The 18,957-nt window shown below is 36.1% G+C and overlaps 1 protein-coding gene across 8 annotated transcripts in view; it reads right to left on the reverse strand.

Annotated features, from left to right (window-relative positions):
- The window catches only part of HYCC1 (hyccin PI4KA lipid kinase complex subunit 1), a 42,502-nt gene that overhangs the window by 9,271 nt on the left and 14,274 nt on the right, over positions 1-18,957 (reverse strand). For 7 of the 8 annotated variants that reach the window (XM_084508402.1, XM_084508404.1, XM_084508407.1 and 4 more), the window contains exons 2-10: positions 14,579-14,658; positions 12,042-12,143; positions 8,089-8,268; positions 6,409-6,489; positions 5,880-5,995; positions 5,456-5,551; positions 3,346-3,462; positions 2,465-2,552; positions 1,841-2,000 (exon numbers count right to left, since the gene is read on the reverse strand). In XM_084508402.1, the coding sequence (XP_084364528.1) occupies positions 1,841-2,000; positions 2,465-2,552; positions 3,346-3,462; positions 5,456-5,551; positions 5,880-5,995; positions 6,409-6,489; positions 8,089-8,268; positions 12,042-12,143; positions 14,579-14,629 (991 nt within the window). In that variant the 5' untranslated portion in view covers positions 14,630-14,658. Of the gene's footprint in view, positions 1-1,840; positions 2,001-2,464; positions 2,553-3,345; positions 3,463-5,455; positions 5,552-5,879; positions 5,996-6,408; positions 6,490-8,088; positions 8,269-12,041; positions 12,144-14,578; positions 14,659-14,755; positions 14,921-18,957 lie in introns of those variants that run through there. The other variant, XM_084508406.1, reaches the window with a different exon arrangement.

Here is an 18,957-nt window from a genome sequence, read left to right on the forward strand (position 1 = left end):
CTGATAACCCAAATAAAATGTTGACAAGTGCTTGTTACTTAGATCCTCCAATCCTTATCCCTAAATATTGACTTGCTTCAGTCATACTAGCTAGATTATCACTGTTTATCTCAAATTGTCCTGCTTTATATGAAAACTCCACAAAACACTGCATTTCCCCTACATTTCTATGAATCCTACTGTTATTTCTCTTTCATCTGTTATCTGCTGCAGTGCACACTCGTCCCACCCACAGGTTCTTGAACTTCACCCAAGTATCACCCCTGTAAGAAGGCAGTATTTGTAAAAGCTTCCAGATTCTTGTAGGTGCTGAAAAAAATAGATTTACATCAGGATGGTTCCAGAGCAAATTGTGTAGTGGTTTTTGTATTTCATTGTTTCTGTAAATACAGGAGCAAGGGAATGTTTATTTTAATACACTTTCAATTCCTTTGAATGAGCGAACACTCAATATCCCTGATCTGTGTTCCCATCCACTTTGTACAAACATCAGAACCACTCAAAAATAATAGCTAGCGAAACTGCCAAGCTTCAGAGGGCATATATGAGTTTAAAAGCTAAGCTATCAGTTTTCTGAGTCCTGGTCAATATTCCCTTCTTAAAAAAGGTAAGCCTGAATAAAGAAAACAAACAGTAAAGGCTAAAATGTTCCTTAGCAATCTTCAGATTTCAGTAATGGCGTGCTATGTGTGTAGTCCAGGGAAAGATGCTAATGCTTTATTCCTTACCTTTACCTGACAGTTTTAAACAGTTTATAAATGAAATACTTTTATTTCCTTTAAATGAAAAGAACTTCAATTATTTTAACTTCCTTCCTCCCCTCCAAAAGATTACACTATTGTTACCACTAATACCAACAGCTCAGAAAGCTGTCACTATTTTAAAGTCATCTTCTACCAGTATATTTATAAATAATTTCCAACACTTACCTCAAATACTCCTAGGTTCTTTTATGATACAGAACTCTGCAATATTTTTCTAACTGAACTGCCTAACTACTACAAAAGTTCATACAGTACATATTATACAGAATTCACTCTGATACTGCTTCAAAATCTTTATTGAACCTATTAAAAAGGCATTATCTACACTCACTCCCTTAGCTTTTCATCATAATTACAAGCCCAGCACAGGAAGCAATCTGAAGGTTTGATCACTGGTCCAGCAGCTCTTCTCTCAGCTGAAACTGGTAGAAGAAGTGGAATACAATGTTTGTCCTTTGGCAGTATACTCAGCACCATTTTTTTCTACTTCTCAGCACAGAAGTGTGCATCACTTTGGGGAAGCCCTCATACTAGTTTGTCCAAAAAAATAGTAATTTATCCCTCTACCCTTAAATCTCATTTTTATTTGAATAATGTAAGACAGATGAGTTTTTGTGGCTTTTCTTCAGGTGTTACACACTACCCTTCAGAAGAGAACAGCCTCTTTAAATAATCAAAAACTTTGTACAGCAGACCTTAAAAAAAAAGTTGTTTGTTTGGAAAAAATAGGATTGGGGAAAGAGAGAATATACTTTCTGAACTACAATAAGACCATTTACCAGTTTAAAAATGTCCTAACTGCCACTTCCTTAGCAGCAGCAGCAGAACAGCACCGAAGTTCAACCATGACATGTTTCATGTAGTACACAGCCAATCTTAGCATTGCTCCAGACCCACTTTAAAAATGTGATTATGTTTGTTCCTAGGAAGAATCTCATTTTAAAAGGAACGAACGTATAGTGTCAGCTCACTGAAGACATCTTAATTAATAACGAAGATTCGCAAAGGCAAAATCCTCAATACTACTTTAAACAGGTGTAAAAAGTTAAGAATTCATTGTAAAATGTGTTTCTTACCATGCCTTTTCCATCTATGCCCTCGGATAGACATACTAGTCACAGCATTTCTTGATATCCTGGATGAAGTAGGTGTAATTTCAACCTGAATGCACCTTGTGCCTTCTTTACTAGATTTCATGGCACCCTGAGGCAGTGAAGCTTTTATTGCATTAGCAACCTAGAGCGAGGAAATATGTAGTTAAGTTCTTAACACAAAGATCAACATTTTAGAGAAGACTTCTATCACATGGTTCTTATTACTCCATGTAGATCACTGTGTACAATTCCAGTTTAAGGTCAAATAAGTATGCTAGCATTTTGCACAGGTTATAAAGAATGCTGGTTGCAATTACCTCTTAGAATTATTTTATATTTAACACTTGTCACTATTTAAAACAAAGTCTCCAATTTAAAGATGTGGCTGTTACTTAACATGAACCTCAGAGTACTTCTGCACTATCATTAAGCTTTCAAGACTTGGAAGTGTTCTACTGAAAATAGCTTATTCCCTAGGGAAGATGATAAAATAACCAAGCGCAGCCACATAGACCGCATGAGATTTAGGTTCCTGGCATAACATTCACTGGAAGGACTTATTAGGCTAATAATTCTACTCTAAAAATGTTGAAATATGTTACCTACCAACAGAGGTTCTGGATACAGTTCTAGCTGTGCTCTATACAAAATGTCATCCATAGCTTTACGAGCCAGATCCCATTCTCCATTATAACTGCAAAGGTAAATATATTCAGAATAATAAGCATCTGTATCAATGGATGAACCTTCTTGATCATGACCTTCAAGAATATAGTATTCCTTGAAGGTTCAATTCAGAGGAATTAACTGTGTTTATTAATTGTGGAATTAATTAACTGTGGAATTAATTGTGTTTATTACCAGTAAGTCTGCTACTTAGAGAAATTGTTCTGAATTATTATGTATGGAGACACTAGTTTTTTTTTCCATTAACCACCCTGAGCAGTTTAGAAGTGACATAACTAGTTATTGATCAGCCAGTCATGAAATATTTTGAAATTCAAACAGGATGGTTTTAATATTGCTCCATGTTTTTTGATTACTTCTGTGTTACTAGCCTCTGATTATTTCAATTAATACGAGAGCTTTATGCATCAACATGACTATCAAAAAGGTGGACAGCATTCAGCATTTCAGAGAAAGAATGGTAGAAGACTTTTTTGCTTAACTAGATTGATGTCAGAAGTAAGCATGTAGAAATTTGGACATCAGACAAAATTTGGAAAAAGGTTTTTGGGCATTTTTTCACATCACCAGTTATAACTCCCAAGCGCTAGTCCAGTCCTCTTTCCCCATTATTACACAGGTACTATCATTTAACTAGTTGGTGAACTAGTTCTGCTCCTGAAGACTTCATTGTTACATCTACCCATTAGAAAATAAAATATTTCAAAGGTAGCTTGCCTAAGTGAATGTACAAATTAAGCTGTTATTTATTTTGTACACATATTAAAAAAAAAAAAAAGCAAACAAACAAGAACACTTACAAGGCATAATAAATCCCTGTTAGCATCTGCACCATGAATTCAGATGAAACTGGAATCCTGCAGTTTACTCCCTTGTACTTTCTCACTTGTTGGCGAGGATATCCACAGACACAAATTCTAAAGAAATCATGCATTGTCATTAGTAGATAATGTAGAATACCTTTGTACAGAACACTACCGAGTCAAGTGTTTAGTAGATTTTTTTAACTGCAAAAGACCCCTGAAAAGCGCTCATCAACAACAGTGTTCTGAAGCGGACTATTTCTTATTATGGAAGAAGGGTATGCCCTCTACTGGCAGAGTTCAAATCCTTCAAAGCAGAGATACTCCAGACAACGTTACATTTATACCATAGCTGAACATGGGAAAAAACAGCCATTAGAAGTCATTCTCAATTCAAAGCATTTACTGCAGAACAGAAAAAATAAACTTACAGTATTTAAAGAAATAGAGCATCATAGAAACTATTAGAAACTATAAAAGACAGAAGCAAGTGTAATTCTATAAAATATCAAAGTTACACGCAGATTTTTCAAGCAGAGACCAGAAGCATCACGCGCATGAAACCAATCTAAAATCCAGTAGAAGTCAGCATTTGAATTAGTCACAGATCAGATCCAAATTCCACATCAGATTCTGTAGACAAAAGATTTTGAAAAACAAAGATATGGGGTGGTTAAATATTCAATTTATTGACTGCTACTGGACTTCTCGAACTACCTTTAATGACATTCATCAGTATTTTCTTCTTCATAGCACGGACATAGCACAAGTTTATTCTTAGAAACCTTCAATTCTTCAGCTTCAATACAGACTTAAGACCATGAGCTAGTTACTGAAATTAATTAGGTTGAATAACCCACCCCAAAAAATCCCATCCATTCTCTTCCTCTTTATCCCCCAGTAGAGGTTACTATTATACAAGATGGGCAACACTTTAGTTCCAGATATTCCATAACTTCTATCAATGGTTTGGCTCAGAGATAATTTATCACATTTAACTGAAGTAATAAACGTATCAGTATTGTCTAAAGCCTGGAGGATGGAGGCAGGGAAAAATTAGCATCCAGTTTAAAGTAAAGCATAAAAAACATCTAACATAAACAAAAACATCTAACAAAATAACAAAAACATCTAACATTACATAAAAAACATCTAACCAGGTCGTTTTTATGCCAGTAATATATATAATTATGCATTTATCAGATGCTACAGCATAGGGATAAGTCAAGTACTTAGGGGGGAAAACAGTGAACTCACAGTAGCAACGTAATCAGTTAACGATGACAATGATACAGAAAAGACCCTCTTAATACAGCCATTTCTTTAATGCCAGTATTGATCAGTTTCAAAAAGCCCTACTCTGTCCTGAGTTACTTCCTGTAAAAAGGCTAGAATGAAATCAGCAGAACTGCTTCACTGTATGTCTCAGTAAGATAATCTTCTTATGAAGACAGACTTAGTTGATTTCTGCATTTCTCTTGGGTTTTCTGGGTTAACATCAGTATTCTAATTTCATTAATACAATGTCCACTTTGGAAATTCTAGAGAGAGAAATGTTCAATACTAGCACTTCCTCTTTGAATAAAGAAAGAGGAAAAATGGACACCAATAAAAGCTGAGGTTTTATTTTGTTTTTGAAGTAACAACAGATTTTGGAAATACCCCCAATATCTGTAAGAATAAGCATATTTCTAGTTTCAAGATCTACTATAACTTCAAAGAAGTTTCAGTTTGCACTACAGCTAAATATACTTAGTAAGCATGTAATGCAAAGTTTACCAAGATTTTAGAAGACCCTTCTGATTTTACTTAGTTAAAACACTTACAACTACTTTAATTAAAAAAAATTTCCTTGATTTGACTTCTTTCTCCATTTTACAGCACTGCATGTAAACCAGGTCATTGCTTCTCCCATCTCAACCCATAGTTAGATAAGAGTAACTTAAACACAAGTAATGCAGCAATAAATACTTACAAAAAAAAAAAAAAATCAAGTTTACAAGCAACTTTTGGTAGCCTGAAGATTTTTTTATTTTTTTAGAATTCAAACTTGTCGCATTTCAAGTTGGCAATGCCATTTCAAGTATAATTAGCCTACAGAAATTACCTTGAACAAATTTGACACAATGACTGAAGAGAAACTGCAGGCATGTAGCTTAAGGCAGCATTGTAGCAGAGCAGAAGGAAAGTTAACACTTCAAACCTGGAGTTTACAGGAAACAGAGAGTATGTTACCACTTTTACTTTGAAAAAAAAAAAAAACAAACAAACAGGTTTGCACAGAAATTTGCAAGAGTTATTTGAACAAACTCAATGTAATTCAATAAAATCATTGACCAATGATTATCTTGGGTCTGCAAGTTTTTCCTCTTCATGTGGAAGAACTCCTAGTCTTTCTGCATCTATATTTACATTTAAAAAAACAAACACACAAAAAAACCACAGCACACACCTCTATACCTTCTGAATATATGAAAAAACCTTAAGATTCATTACTGATTCTCAAGCAAAATCCTATTATACAATTTTACCTGTTCTGTGCTGTTAACATCTCCCTCTGAGGATGAGGTCCACTGTATACAACCCTGGATAAACCATGCTGGGATAAAGCTCCTTCAGTAAGAGCCATGGAGCCAATGCTGGAAGGCTAAAAGAAAAAAGATCATTCAAAATACATCCACCTGAAGCCTCGCTACAATGCAAGAAAAAACAGACAACAGGACAGCATCACCATATTTGTACATAAATTCCAACAGGCTTAAGATTATCTGTCTGCCTAGCTGTCTTAGATTTAAGAAATCATTTTTTAAATAGATAAGGTACAAGATTTCAGAACAGGTAAAAATATATTTGGAGCATGCATACTATGGAGTTATGACTACTAAAACTTGAAAAGGTCTCAGAGGCCAGTTAGTAGTAATCAGAAGACCAAAAAATATGTTACTACGTCATGCTAGGTCAAGTGTTAAAGATCATTTTCATTTTTATTCTTAAACAGGCACCAAAAATCATACTGCTTTTCACAATCAGTGACAAGTTTGTGTTGTAGGTGTTACTTACTTCATGATATACTGAAGGTTTGGATAAAGACGGAATCGTGAAACTCAGCACTTTGCTATGTCCCTCTTTATCGACTATCTCCTGAAAAAGTCAGAAGACACCAGTGGTTATACTGTACTACAGAAACCAGACATTCAAAAATGTTAAGTGCTGAAGTGGGGTGAGTGGACAAAGAAAACAAAATGAATGGTTGTAAGAACAGAGAGTGGATACTATAACAATTCAAGTTACAGGCTAGAAGTCATCTCTTTATTTACTTTCTATCACAGAACATTTGTCTTGCTTCTGAATACTATTCAAATGACTTATCAAAGGGCACGTGCTATGATAGGCCACCTTAAAAACTTAATCTGGAAAGCTCAGTAAGTTTAAAGCATGGTGTTGTTTTTTTGTTTGTTTGTTTGTTGTTGGTTTGTTTGTTTGTTTTTGTTTGTTTGGTTGTTTTTTTGGTTGCTTCATTTGTTTGCTTTGGGGGGGGGAGACGGATGTTTAATTACACACTATTTCCTAGTTGTGAAGGTTAACACTCAATTATGTTTGGAAAACTACTTACCCATCAAATAATGACTCTACAAGTCATTTTGGAAACACCATACTTCTAAAAGGATTGCAGCCTCATATGGCTTGACATAGTAGCAGACATCAAAATATTTGCAAAAGCTCAACCTTGACACTTATTTACAAAGATAGTTAACATATGCCACCTAGGAAAACAGAAATATGGATGCAAAGATCTTTGAGAAGATACCACTATGGCAGTATCTTCGAAGGTGTGTTGCAAACTTCTCACTCCTGTTAATTAGCATAAGACTAATAGGTAATGCAAAAAAAAAGGTGCCCACATATTACAGAAGAGCACCGAAGTACTCTCAGTCAAAACCTTCAGAAATAACTTCTGAAGCAGATCTGACCAAAACCACACAATAAAATTCATGTTTTTTTTGTTTGTTTGTTTGTTTTTTTTAATCATAGAAACAAATTTCACATATCCAAAGGTAGAAATTAGAGAGGAGCTTCAGGAAAATCTCTAACACAGACCAAATGCATTTTGCCCTTAACAACTAACGTACGGTGCTCTTAAAGGTTCCCCCATAAATTTGTTTTTCATTGGACTATTTTAACATCAAACAATAACTCTTCATGGAGAATATAAAAAAAAGATGTCAAGGTTATTACAGAAATGAAAGATGACCTTTATGTTCTCAGAACTGAACAAACTGTTCAACAATCAAGTCCTAAGAATTTGTTGAAAGTGACTTTTTTGTAATCTCTATTCAAGACAGTTCGAATACCACAGAAAATACGTGCAACCACTTCAAAAGCAGTGCCTCTAAAAGCTCTCAAGCAGAACATAAAGTTTAATCACTGTACCAAGAATTAATGAAAACAAAGTAAATAAATAACAAGGAATTCTTTGGCTCCTTCAGCCATTAGAGTTCATCACACTTTCCAAAAACCACAAAAAGAGCAGAAATAAATATTCACCAAGATAAAAGAATCTAAGTTCATGTTGGTGATTTCAGACTGGGACATCAATTTGAAGAGACAAATTTGAAATAATCACTTATTTTCAGTTCTGAAACAAAACTGTTTCTTATTCCCCGTTAAATACTCCATAGTATCCTCCCTCAAAAGCACACTAATATTTTTAGGCCTGAAAAAATATGTGCAAATACAAACCAAGTTGTAAACTCCTAGGAGAAGGGCCTCTATGCATCCACTGCTCTGCAGATCTCTGCTGGCTGAGACAGCAAGGTAGCACCACATCAGTTCCGGTAGAAACTGCAGCGTGAATCGCAGCAATTGTTCTTCACCGCTGCGATAGAACTCGAAGAGCTGATGGCAGACTGGCTCCAGAAGCTGAAGTAATAATTAGGTTACAATTGTTAATGAGTAAAACATCATAGAAACCACAAATTCATGTGGAAAGAAACTGATCAGTCCTTTGGTCAAAACTCTAAGGTGATAAATGTTAGGCTGTAGCTATCAGTGAGTGACCAGAGCAGGAGGTGCCCAAGTCATTTTGCACACTTTCTGTCTCTGACGCTTTCAGATGATAGAAGTAGTCTTCCATCCACTCAGAAGTAGTAGTTCCAACAGCTCCTTTCTTTCATTTTTAGCCCACTTCCTCTAGCCTCACAGGCATAAACAGAGGGTACTCATTATCACTGCATCTCATACCATAACCTCAATACAGATGATATACATGAAGAGTACCTGAACAAAACATCTTGCTGTTCTAGAGCTCTCACAGTGTACACACAAAATGCTGAAAGATTTTACTCTGCAAGTGAGAAAAGCTGCAAGACGTTCATGCATAAAGTATTGCAACAACCTAGTACACTGCACTTTCAATCTTTCCACTCTCATTAAACTCTTCCAGAAACTTCAATGTATAGGTTTGGAACAGAACTAGGAAGCCTCAAGAGTAATTTTCTCTTTTTCCCTTTTTTTTTTTTTTTTTAAACAAGATTGGTTAAGCTGACAAGAAATTGGTTAAGCTTCCAGAAATTGAAGTAATAGATTGAACTGGAAGTAGTACACTGAGCAAGAACAGTTAAATATTTGAAGTAATTAAGTGATCAACTTATGCTGCTTTTCTAAATGTAATGCTCATTCTTCTGCTATGACCTACCTCTGCTAGAGAACAAAACATAGTGTGAACCATGCGTCCCTGTATGGACGTTACACTTTGGTCATGACAGTAAGAGATTTCCTAAATCAACTGGTAAACATTGTCTACACTTGCAGGCACTTTTAAAAGCTAGCTGAACTGGATACTGAAACTTCAAACAAGCAAAAAAAAATGAAAAGCACGATCTCAGAAATTCTTTTTGACTGCAAACACAGCAAATTGCAGACAAAAATTTGGAACTGTTAGAGGATTTCTTCCTTACATTCCTCAAAACGTCGCTAAAAAGGGGTCAGGAAGAGAGGGGGCAAAAAAGGATGTTTAGTTAAATATTCTAAGTCATGCATTTGCAAACAATAAATAGGAGGACATTGTCATCTGAGGTACTACTCTTAGAAAAAGAATCATGATAGTCAGTGGATTTGCATTAAAAAACTTTACAAAATGAAATCTGAGATTCCTGCTATTTAGAATTCATTTCATCAACCGCAGCTCTAGTATATAAAAAAAGCATTACAAGAAATGTGACATTCTCCAATTGCAAATCTCTAAGACAGGATTCAAATGCAACATACCTAAAGGATTAGTTTTGCTGCCTTGGTTCCTTACCTCCAAGATTTAACATCTTAATGGTTCATCTACATGACTCCTAGAAATAGACTCTAAGTTTATTTCAAGGCCAGGAATGTCAAAGATCGTAATAAATTGAAACATGTGACTCAAAGTCCCCTGAAGTTTCAACCTGAATATGATGGAATCCAAACCAAAGAGTATTTTAGAGACTGCACTAAGAAAAAGATACTGTAATAATAGAATTGCCACTGCACTTCAGTTCAGAAAGCAAAGTATTATGCAATACCTTAATGAAAATCCTTAAGAACTGGGATATAAATACGTACTTTATTGCTAGTAACATGCATATAATGTTTTGCATTTGATTTATTAATTTCGTTCAAAAAATTTTGAAAACCTACAGAGAAGACAAAAAAGCATATCAAGCTAAACTACCAGTTAGTTTTCAAAGCAGACTATCAAAGATACTTCTAGAAAACTTTATCAGCAGAAGTGTTTTACATCTTCAGCTTACATATTTCACACAATTTGCATGCTTCTTTTAATGAAATACCAGTTCAGAGTGATGTGCTTGAACTTTAGAAGGCACAAAAATACCTATGACAGGTATCCATGTTCACATCATTATCTCAGTTGAGACAGCTTTATATCAGCACTTTTAAATGCGTAATCAGTACAAAAACAGATTTTCCTCCTTAAAATGCCACCACATGCTTAAACCTAGTATCAAAACACACTGATGAGTTGTTGCTGCTTCAAGATAATGTTTTATACTAAACCAGTTCTAAAGGGTATGAAAACTAGAATGATTTTTTTTCATGCTGGAACACAAGAATGTTCAAGCAATTTTATCCTTCCTTCTTCAGTGCTGCAACCAGACACGTTGGGCACTTCAAACACTTTCTATTTCCTGATGTAAAGACCTGAATGTCTATTATCAGCAGCAATAGTGCTTTAGGTACAAGGCAAAAAAATCCAGAATTTGTGAAGATATAAACCTCTTCAGAAAGAGAAAAAAGAATTGCCATCGGAGTTTTGAGTATCTGCTCAATTAAGAGTCCTTTAAACTTTAACATCTACTGAAGACTCTCCTTTTATTGAATTACAATTTCCCCTACTGATAAAGCCATTATTAACTTTCCAGAAAGTGCCGGGTAGCTGGAGAATTGTACAAATAAAGATTTTAGGAGTGTTCTCTCAAGTCAGAACATGTACATGTCAGCACTGGCTTTCCATTTCAAGTTTCACTACCAGGAAAATCTTCAATACCTTGCCCCTGGAATTATCCCAACAATCTTTTTGAGCAGAATTTTCACAGCCTTGGCGACCCTGCTGCATGCATACAATGGCAAACCTGGTGATAGCCAGTAGTAGTAATAAATCAAAGAACACGTGAAAAGTATCAATAGGGAGACTCATCAGATTAAGTTGCATGTTAATACACACTTTGAAGACCAGACGAGCTTGACTCAGTATTTGGAATGACTCAGAATGCCCTCCTGAGCAGCAAAGAAAAGTCAAGTGAGATGTTTTCTCTGTTGTACAACCTGGATTTCTCAATCAGCATACTCTCTAAAAATGTACCTATACCAGGAAGTCTCTTACCCTCTGCCCACTATTGGCATCATCTCAAACTTTGGAGAGGTGCATTATGCTGGGTCTTTCCAGAACAGGAATTAAGGACTCGGTGCAGTTTTAAAATACACAAAGGTATGTTGGATAGTAGGAAGCGAGACAATACAATTACCAGGACACAGCTAGCACCAGCTCAGCATGTTTTGATCTCACTTAGGCACTGCAAAATAAGTGCAGGCACAGTATATGAACCATTCCTTACACAGATACAGAGCAAACCTGCCCCTTTCCACCCCAAAATTTTTTAGGAATTGGCAGATTGTTGTTTTAAATGCTTGTAAATATATGTATTTATACAGTGGACGTACATTTGCCGAAGTGATGGCAAAAAAGCTGTAAGACACAAGCAATTACATAAAAGGAATGCAAACCTATCTAACATTGGTCTCTTGGCTTATAAAAGACAAGCTTCTGATAGCTTGATAGCTATAGATTCACACTCAAATTATTTTGAAATGCAAAAATAATTCAGTCAGTCTCAAACATCTTTTCAATTCCTAAATTTATTTCTCAGTTCTATACACAGGTCCTGAACACCCTGAGTATGATCCACAAGCTTAGTTATGATCAGTAGTTTGCAAAACTTAGGAATTGTTTCCATGGTATTATGTCATTGCTAAGAACATGTCTCAATAACATTAAAAGGAAAACATATTGATGAAGACTCTTCATGAAGTTCACATAGTGAGAATTAACTATTTCACATAGTTAGAACATAGTTAACCAGCATGCAATATTTACTTTGCTGGCATTCTACGAAACACTTCGTGTGAGCAAGACCTGATATACTCACTTCACTCTGTGGCTCCTGAATTACTTTGTAAAGAGATGAGATCAGAGCAGTCTTGTCTTTCAAGTTTGTCGCATAGCTGGATATGGATGCTTCTGGCAGGGTCTGCAAAAAAAAAAAAGTATATTATAACTACTAGAAAAAAGCAATTTTTATCATTAAAATGTAACAGCTATTTCAACAATTTTCCATTACAAGTTACTATTCATCAGAGTTTACAGTAAACTAGATTCTGTTTCATAAGGAAATCCAAACAATAGAAAACATCATTTTTTCATGACAGCAGAGTTGCCAGAAGACACCACGTTTTTTCATTTTGCAGACAGTTTCATTGAGAAACTAATGACATCGGAATGGAAATAGATAAAAAATGAGAGTTTCAGAAGTGCAATGTCATTGAAAATACATAATATACTGATGAAGCCAGGAAAAAAAAAATCACAATTCACTTCCCACTCTTTTTGCTAGTGTCAGTGACAACACATACCCACTATGAAATTTAAATACTGGGAAACTTTGCAGTTTGCAGACCCACACTTAATGACAGTACACAGACAGTGAATTAATATTACAGGATACATTACTACCTGAAAGAACACAAATTCAGGTTGGCAAGAATAGCTCTTCTTTAACATAAGCAGGATTTCTGGTAGCAGAGATTCAAAGTCTAATCTCTTTAACAACTCTCTGGAAGCTGTACATTTAAACTTACTATTCATAGCTCTAACTTCACTGCAGTCTTTCAGAGGAGATTGTACTCCATTACACAGATAGGAAAACAAAAAGTGATTCCTAGAGTATGTAAGCAGATCAGGAAAAAATAAAACCTATGGTAAAGTAAGTCCCTGTCCATACTCGCATCAACCGGACCACAACGCATGTCTCATCCCAAACACTACAAATATCAGGAGAAACAAAGAATGGAACAGAAGGCCAGTATCAAAGTTTGGAAAGAAATCCAGCAGGCTACCAGAATTTTCACAAATGACAACTAACAGAATTTCTGGGGTTTAGGTTTTTTATGCATAACTTTCAATTCTGGTGTATAAAAACTTCCAGTTATTCAGTAACAAGACCATTGAACAGAATGCTGAGGACTCACGATACATTTCAACAGTAGCTTGACACAACCAAAAAGTTCCTGAGACAAACACTAAGAGAGAAATAAGGTTGGTCTATAATCTACATGGATCCATAACAAAGGTACATTTTCCCCTACAGCTACACAACATACTTAGTGTCTTCAGTATCAGTATCTTACAGATATACACATAGCAACTGAATCTTCCAGTCAAGGTGTTTCAAGAACACAGTTTGACCATGATCACAAGGGTTTAGGTATGCTAGGGTTACAATCTTAAGCTTTTATTTTTATCAATGAAGTTTTCAAAGGTATTCAATCAATGTTAAACTTTTTGGGTGTTTGCAGGACAGCGTCCTAACATTAAGGCTGAGAGTACAACTTAATAAAACAGTGCTGTATGGCTCATCCTCTTTTAAAGGTTGGGGCCATTGACTGTGCCCCAAAAAAATTTACCACATTTCAAGACAGAAAATAGTGAATTCAGAAGGGTGTAAGAGAGATGGCGTTTTAATTTGCAACATGTCTTCAAACCACATAAGCAACATTTACATGCTGATATCAAGTTTCTTCCTAAGTAACAGAAGATTGTGGCTTCATAACAACAGAAAATAAAGCAGCTCTGGCTTCCTTGGAGCCAGCTTATCTATCTGCATTTGCAGTTACCAGATAGTGGCCCAATCAAGTTATGCATGAGGAAGTAGTAAAACAATAGTTCCTTTCTTCAAAGTTGTCTTTATTGTTGCTAGAGCAAAAACTCTATAAATAATCAACAATGAAATAAATAAATCAATCAATAAAATACTCATGTACCCAAGTGTTTTTCCCATGGCAAAGGTAGGCAGAGATGACAGGTGATGCCTGCTCTCTGCTTTGAGATATTCTCTTCCATAGGTTTTGCCCCACTTAGAGCCAGACCTGATCTAACATACTGACAGTGTGACAGCAGAGGAATGCAACCTGCACGGAATAGACCTGGATATCTGATCGTAAATGAGTTCTTTGAATGGAAAAAATTACAGTGATCAAAACTACAGGATGTATCAGTAGTGCAGCAAGTTCAACAAATGAACAGCAACTATCACACTATTGAATTTGTAATGATAAAACTTAAAGAAGGCACTCCAGAGACAATAGGTGTTAATTACTCCATACAGTCCATAAAAAGGTAAACCACACAGGAAAAAAATTGGTTTGGGGTACAACTTTATAGCTTGTAGTTCTTAATTTTTTCCACAGCTCACAATTATTTTCACTGCTCTGTATCAGGAAGTATGTCATCCCAAAAAAGGACAAGGGAAAAAAAAAATCTTTCCAACAGACGTTTGTATACATCAGATTGCCTCAGCAAAATCCAAGGTTAGTGGGTGTCTTTATTTTCTGCAGCAATCAGGCACTGGTGCATACTGCTCCAGCAGCAGTTCAGATACTAGTGGCTAAATATCTTACAGTGTATTACCTTGAACTCCGATAACCACTCCTCCACAATCCCAGTATCCACAGCTAACATCTTCCAGCATCCGTTCCAAAACCTTCAGCCTGAAAGAGCAAGCAAACAGTTTGTAAAAAACCATGCAGTTGCTGCATTAAACAGATGATGAAAATTAAGTTCCTGGGAATATTTAAAGCATCTTACCATGCTTTTACTCATTAACATTTCACATGCTGACATTATTTTGAACTTTCATTCTACCTCACTTGCGCAAGCTGCTGGAAGCATTAAGCATGGGAGCCTTCGCATACAGCAGTTTAATAAATTCCAAATATGTATTGCGTGGGAAGCTCAGTAAGTCAAAGATTTGCAGAACTGGCATTTTGAAAACAGAAAATATTACCTTCTCATTTCTATTTATTTTTCAGCTTACAGAATTCAAGAGAAAACTGTACCAACTCACTGAAGAGAAACGACTATTTAGTTTTTTCCTTGACAACTGCTATTCCTAACCTGGAAAAGGACACTGAAAGACTGATGGAGAACTTTCAATCCTCCCCCTCACCACAGCTGCAAGACAATGAGTCTGCAGCCTCAGCATGTAGCCTGAGATGGACTCCCCTCCCTAACTTCCCACACAGGCTCAGACAGAGCAAGATCGGTGGTACCGAGACAAACACAAAAGATGCAGAACGGCCTTGGAAACTCACTTCTGATTTCCCTGAAGCTTTTAGGAAACATTTTAAAACAGCTGTTCTTTGAAATGGCTTATTCTGAAACTAAGAGCAACATACCACTAAGATACAAAACTGCTAAAGTTAAGAGCATGCTGTGGAGTATATCCCAGGCATGTGAAAACTGTCCTACATTAACTTACAACTTTGTGGTCATGGATTTCACACAACAACAAATACTCATCTGATGAAATAATTAACACTTACTTGAAATGTTTGGTCATGATACACGTTATCAAGCTTCCCTTCGCTAGTTTAAAAATAGTCACAGAGTTCTGCTACCCAAGTATGGGCTTCTTTGAGAAATGACAAACAGGGAAAAGAGGGAAGTGAAGAATTGCCTCATATAACACAGATGCAAATTTTTGCTCTGAAATCCAGATTGCAGTGGAATTTTAGAAAGCCTAAATAAAAGGAGAAGAACCAGGCATGATAATGGTGAGAGCTCACTGTAAGCCCTCCAAAGCAAGGGAAAAAATTACTTAAGAGAGGCTTTACTTAAAGAGAAAGCCACTGAAATCTTTCAAGGTATAGTAAGTACATGGTTTGCAGCAGTAACTACACAGATCTGCACTGCAAAAGTAACGAAACTGAACAGGCTGTCTGGCAACTTCTTGCATCGTGTTCATAAAAAATAATGGCATAAGCAGGCAGAGATTTTCCTTTTAAGAGAAAAGAGGCTTCAAGTTCTCCCAAGACTTAAGGCAAGTTCTCATGTCCACTTGTTACAAAGGCAAAGGAGTTCAGGAGGGCTGGCAGTTTGTTCAAGAAAGAATCGTGAAAAACAAGCCCAGATTATGCCAAAGGAAAAGGAAAGGGCAGGGAAGGGGAGGGGATCAGATGATCAGCCTAATCATGAGTTGAAGTCAGAAGCTCGTAATGATCTGAAATTCAATAAAGAGGCACACTGAAAACCCAGATCCATTTTAAATTACTGCGAAATACAAAATAGCTACGGTCTATATGGACATGCATTAGAAAGGTCAAAACAGAAACATGAAAACACTAAGAACACACAATTCTTGTATCCCCTTGCTCAGAGGGAAAACTTTTCTGGAAGAAAATATACCAAAGGCTCGTTTCTGGTTTTGGAATTGGTCAGGTTTTATTTGGTTTTGTTTTTAAATGACTACTGAAAAAAAGTCCATTGCAGTTAGATTACTGACATGGCTAGCGTAATTAAAGAATAAGAACTCACAGCATTATTGAGAAAGAATTTAGCCTGTTAAATAAATTATCTGATCAGATGAAAACTAAAATCCTTGGGAAACCAGCTACTGAATTCTCCTCTTGCAGGTCCAGAAAGGTATGGAAGACTGTGCAAAAAGTAGAAGGACAGTGCTTTCCAGTAATGAAAGTGGAACAAGGGCTAAGGAAGTATAAAACACACAGGATTAGATTTAATTTCTGGAGAAAACAGCAGTGGTAGCTGTAAAAACCTAGCAGCAGCAGCAGCAGGTCCATTAAAATGCCACTCCTGGCAGGTGAAGGGTTGCAGCACTTCCATTAGAAGGACCAGCTTAGATGATCTCTAAAGGTAAATTAATGAAGATACAGATTAGCAGCCTCTAGATGAATTAGCTTTTGTGTCAAACCCTGATGTGAAAGGGAGGCTTTCAAACAACTCTGTGTGCTAACAAACACAAAGGCAGATCCTTCTGCAAATACTAAAGCAACAAATTCATCATTCTCTACAAAATCACAAGATCTGCTAGCCCTACTTTCATTCCTATGAATGTGGACAAAGGCTTCTGCAACGTCTTATGCTTCAGTAGGATTGACAACAGCAACCCTTACTGAGCCCCCTTAATAGCATAAATGCTTGTTCATATTGACTCCTGTATCAAGGAGCCCTGGATACTTCAGTTCACAGCTGACACCAAATTCATCAAACACTTGCATTATTATTTTTTTTTTTTACCTATTTCTGAAAATAACACTTGATAGATCAATAGATTAAAGACTTCCAGAGAACACAGGATTTATTTGACCACTGAAACAATACAAACATCCTTGGCTGGCACTATCCTTTGGACCAAGAACAATACTTCAAGACTTAACGACTGTATTTGATGACAATTCTTTTTTTGGCACACGAGACAGTGCTAAAGTATGAATATTGAAATGAAAAGCTGAATTAAAAGAAAAAGGAAACATTTTTGCTGATGGGGTCTTTGATTTTTTCAGTCATGAAAACATCCCATTGAGATTTAAGGCAGCCGTGATCCACAAGAGACGCAGACTGCTCTTATTTTACCTTCATGCATTACAAGAAAAACCATACGCCCTTCTGAATACCTGGTTTAAACTTAAACACATCCACAGCAATACACATGCAAGTGTCATAAGTAAAAAACCTGATTTTGAAGACATAGATCATCTGTAATAATTTTCTCTGCATTTAAGAAGCTTCATTTCCACCCATCAGGCATGGGGGGCAGGGGTTCTTATAACAGGCAGATAACCTAATGGTCAGGATTGCTGCATTTTTTGCTGGATAGATCATGCTGCACTGCAACAATGTATGCATAGATTTGGCAAACCCTTCTGAGACTGTTCTAAAAGAAGTATTAAAAAATTTCTGTTAACAATGCATTTCTTTTTTCCTGAAGTTTACAAAAAGAAATCAACCCTAAAACTGTTTTTTTTTTTTAAAAAAAGACACCACAAAGTGGACCAAAATAGGGGCTAAGTTCTTGCATCTGTTAACCTTTTGTCCATCAAATTCCAAGAAGATTTAGAAAAATGTATCCCTTAAATATAGCTCTAGTTGAGTAGATTCAACTGCAACACAGTAAAGCATGAGATGCCCCAGTCACTAACGAATTAAAGCAACAAAAGTAGATACAGTAAATACATGCTACTTAGAAAAAATGTAAAATTATATTGAGAACGATTTTTACAAATACCAAAGCTGTAATGAAAATTCAAACAATATAGCAAGCACTACACAGCATTTCCCCCCCCAAACATCTTGCTTTAAGGAACATCAGCTTGTAATTCCCTTTGAACAGACTGGCTTTTTCCTTGGCCTCTTCCTTTAAGTCCCTGTAAAGAGTTCAGATCTACAGACTTTGAGAATTTCTTTAAAAATTAATAGCAATAAAATAGCTTTTGTCCATACAACCCCCACAAAAACAAATCTTTGACTAAAACTGATCAGCAGCTTTCAATGTCCCCATGCTCCTCACTCCAAAAGCCTTACAGGCAGAGCCATTTGGACATCCTGATGGAAGATCGTTGCAGGAAGGAGAGAGAAGTCGCAAAGATTCAAATGATCCCACAAAATTATTTGTGATGGATTTCAGTCAGGCTGTCATCCATCTGCTGAACTTAATGGTAGACACATATAACGTGTCTATGTCATACTAATGTTAGACATATTCTTAGCTTACACCATGCGTGAGGCAAAGCAACTTCAGGCAACTCTCACTGCACGTCTTACTACGTTCTTTCACATTTATCACATGACAAAAACATGCGTAGGCACTGCAGCCCGGCTAGCACACAGCAAATTTATCTGTGCATTTTAGCCTGTAAGTTAGAAGCACTTTGGAGTATTTTCCTCACGTGGATTAGCAGCAAGAAATAGGATTCATACTACATAATAATCAACAAACAAGCTTCCCTAGTGGAACATCTATTTAAAGTAAGCATACATGAAATCATACA

Source organism: Aythya ferina (assembly GCF_964211825.1).
Source record: "Aythya ferina genome assembly, chromosome: 2".
Lineage (NCBI taxonomy): Eukaryota > Metazoa > Chordata > Aves > Anseriformes > Anatidae > Aythya > Aythya ferina.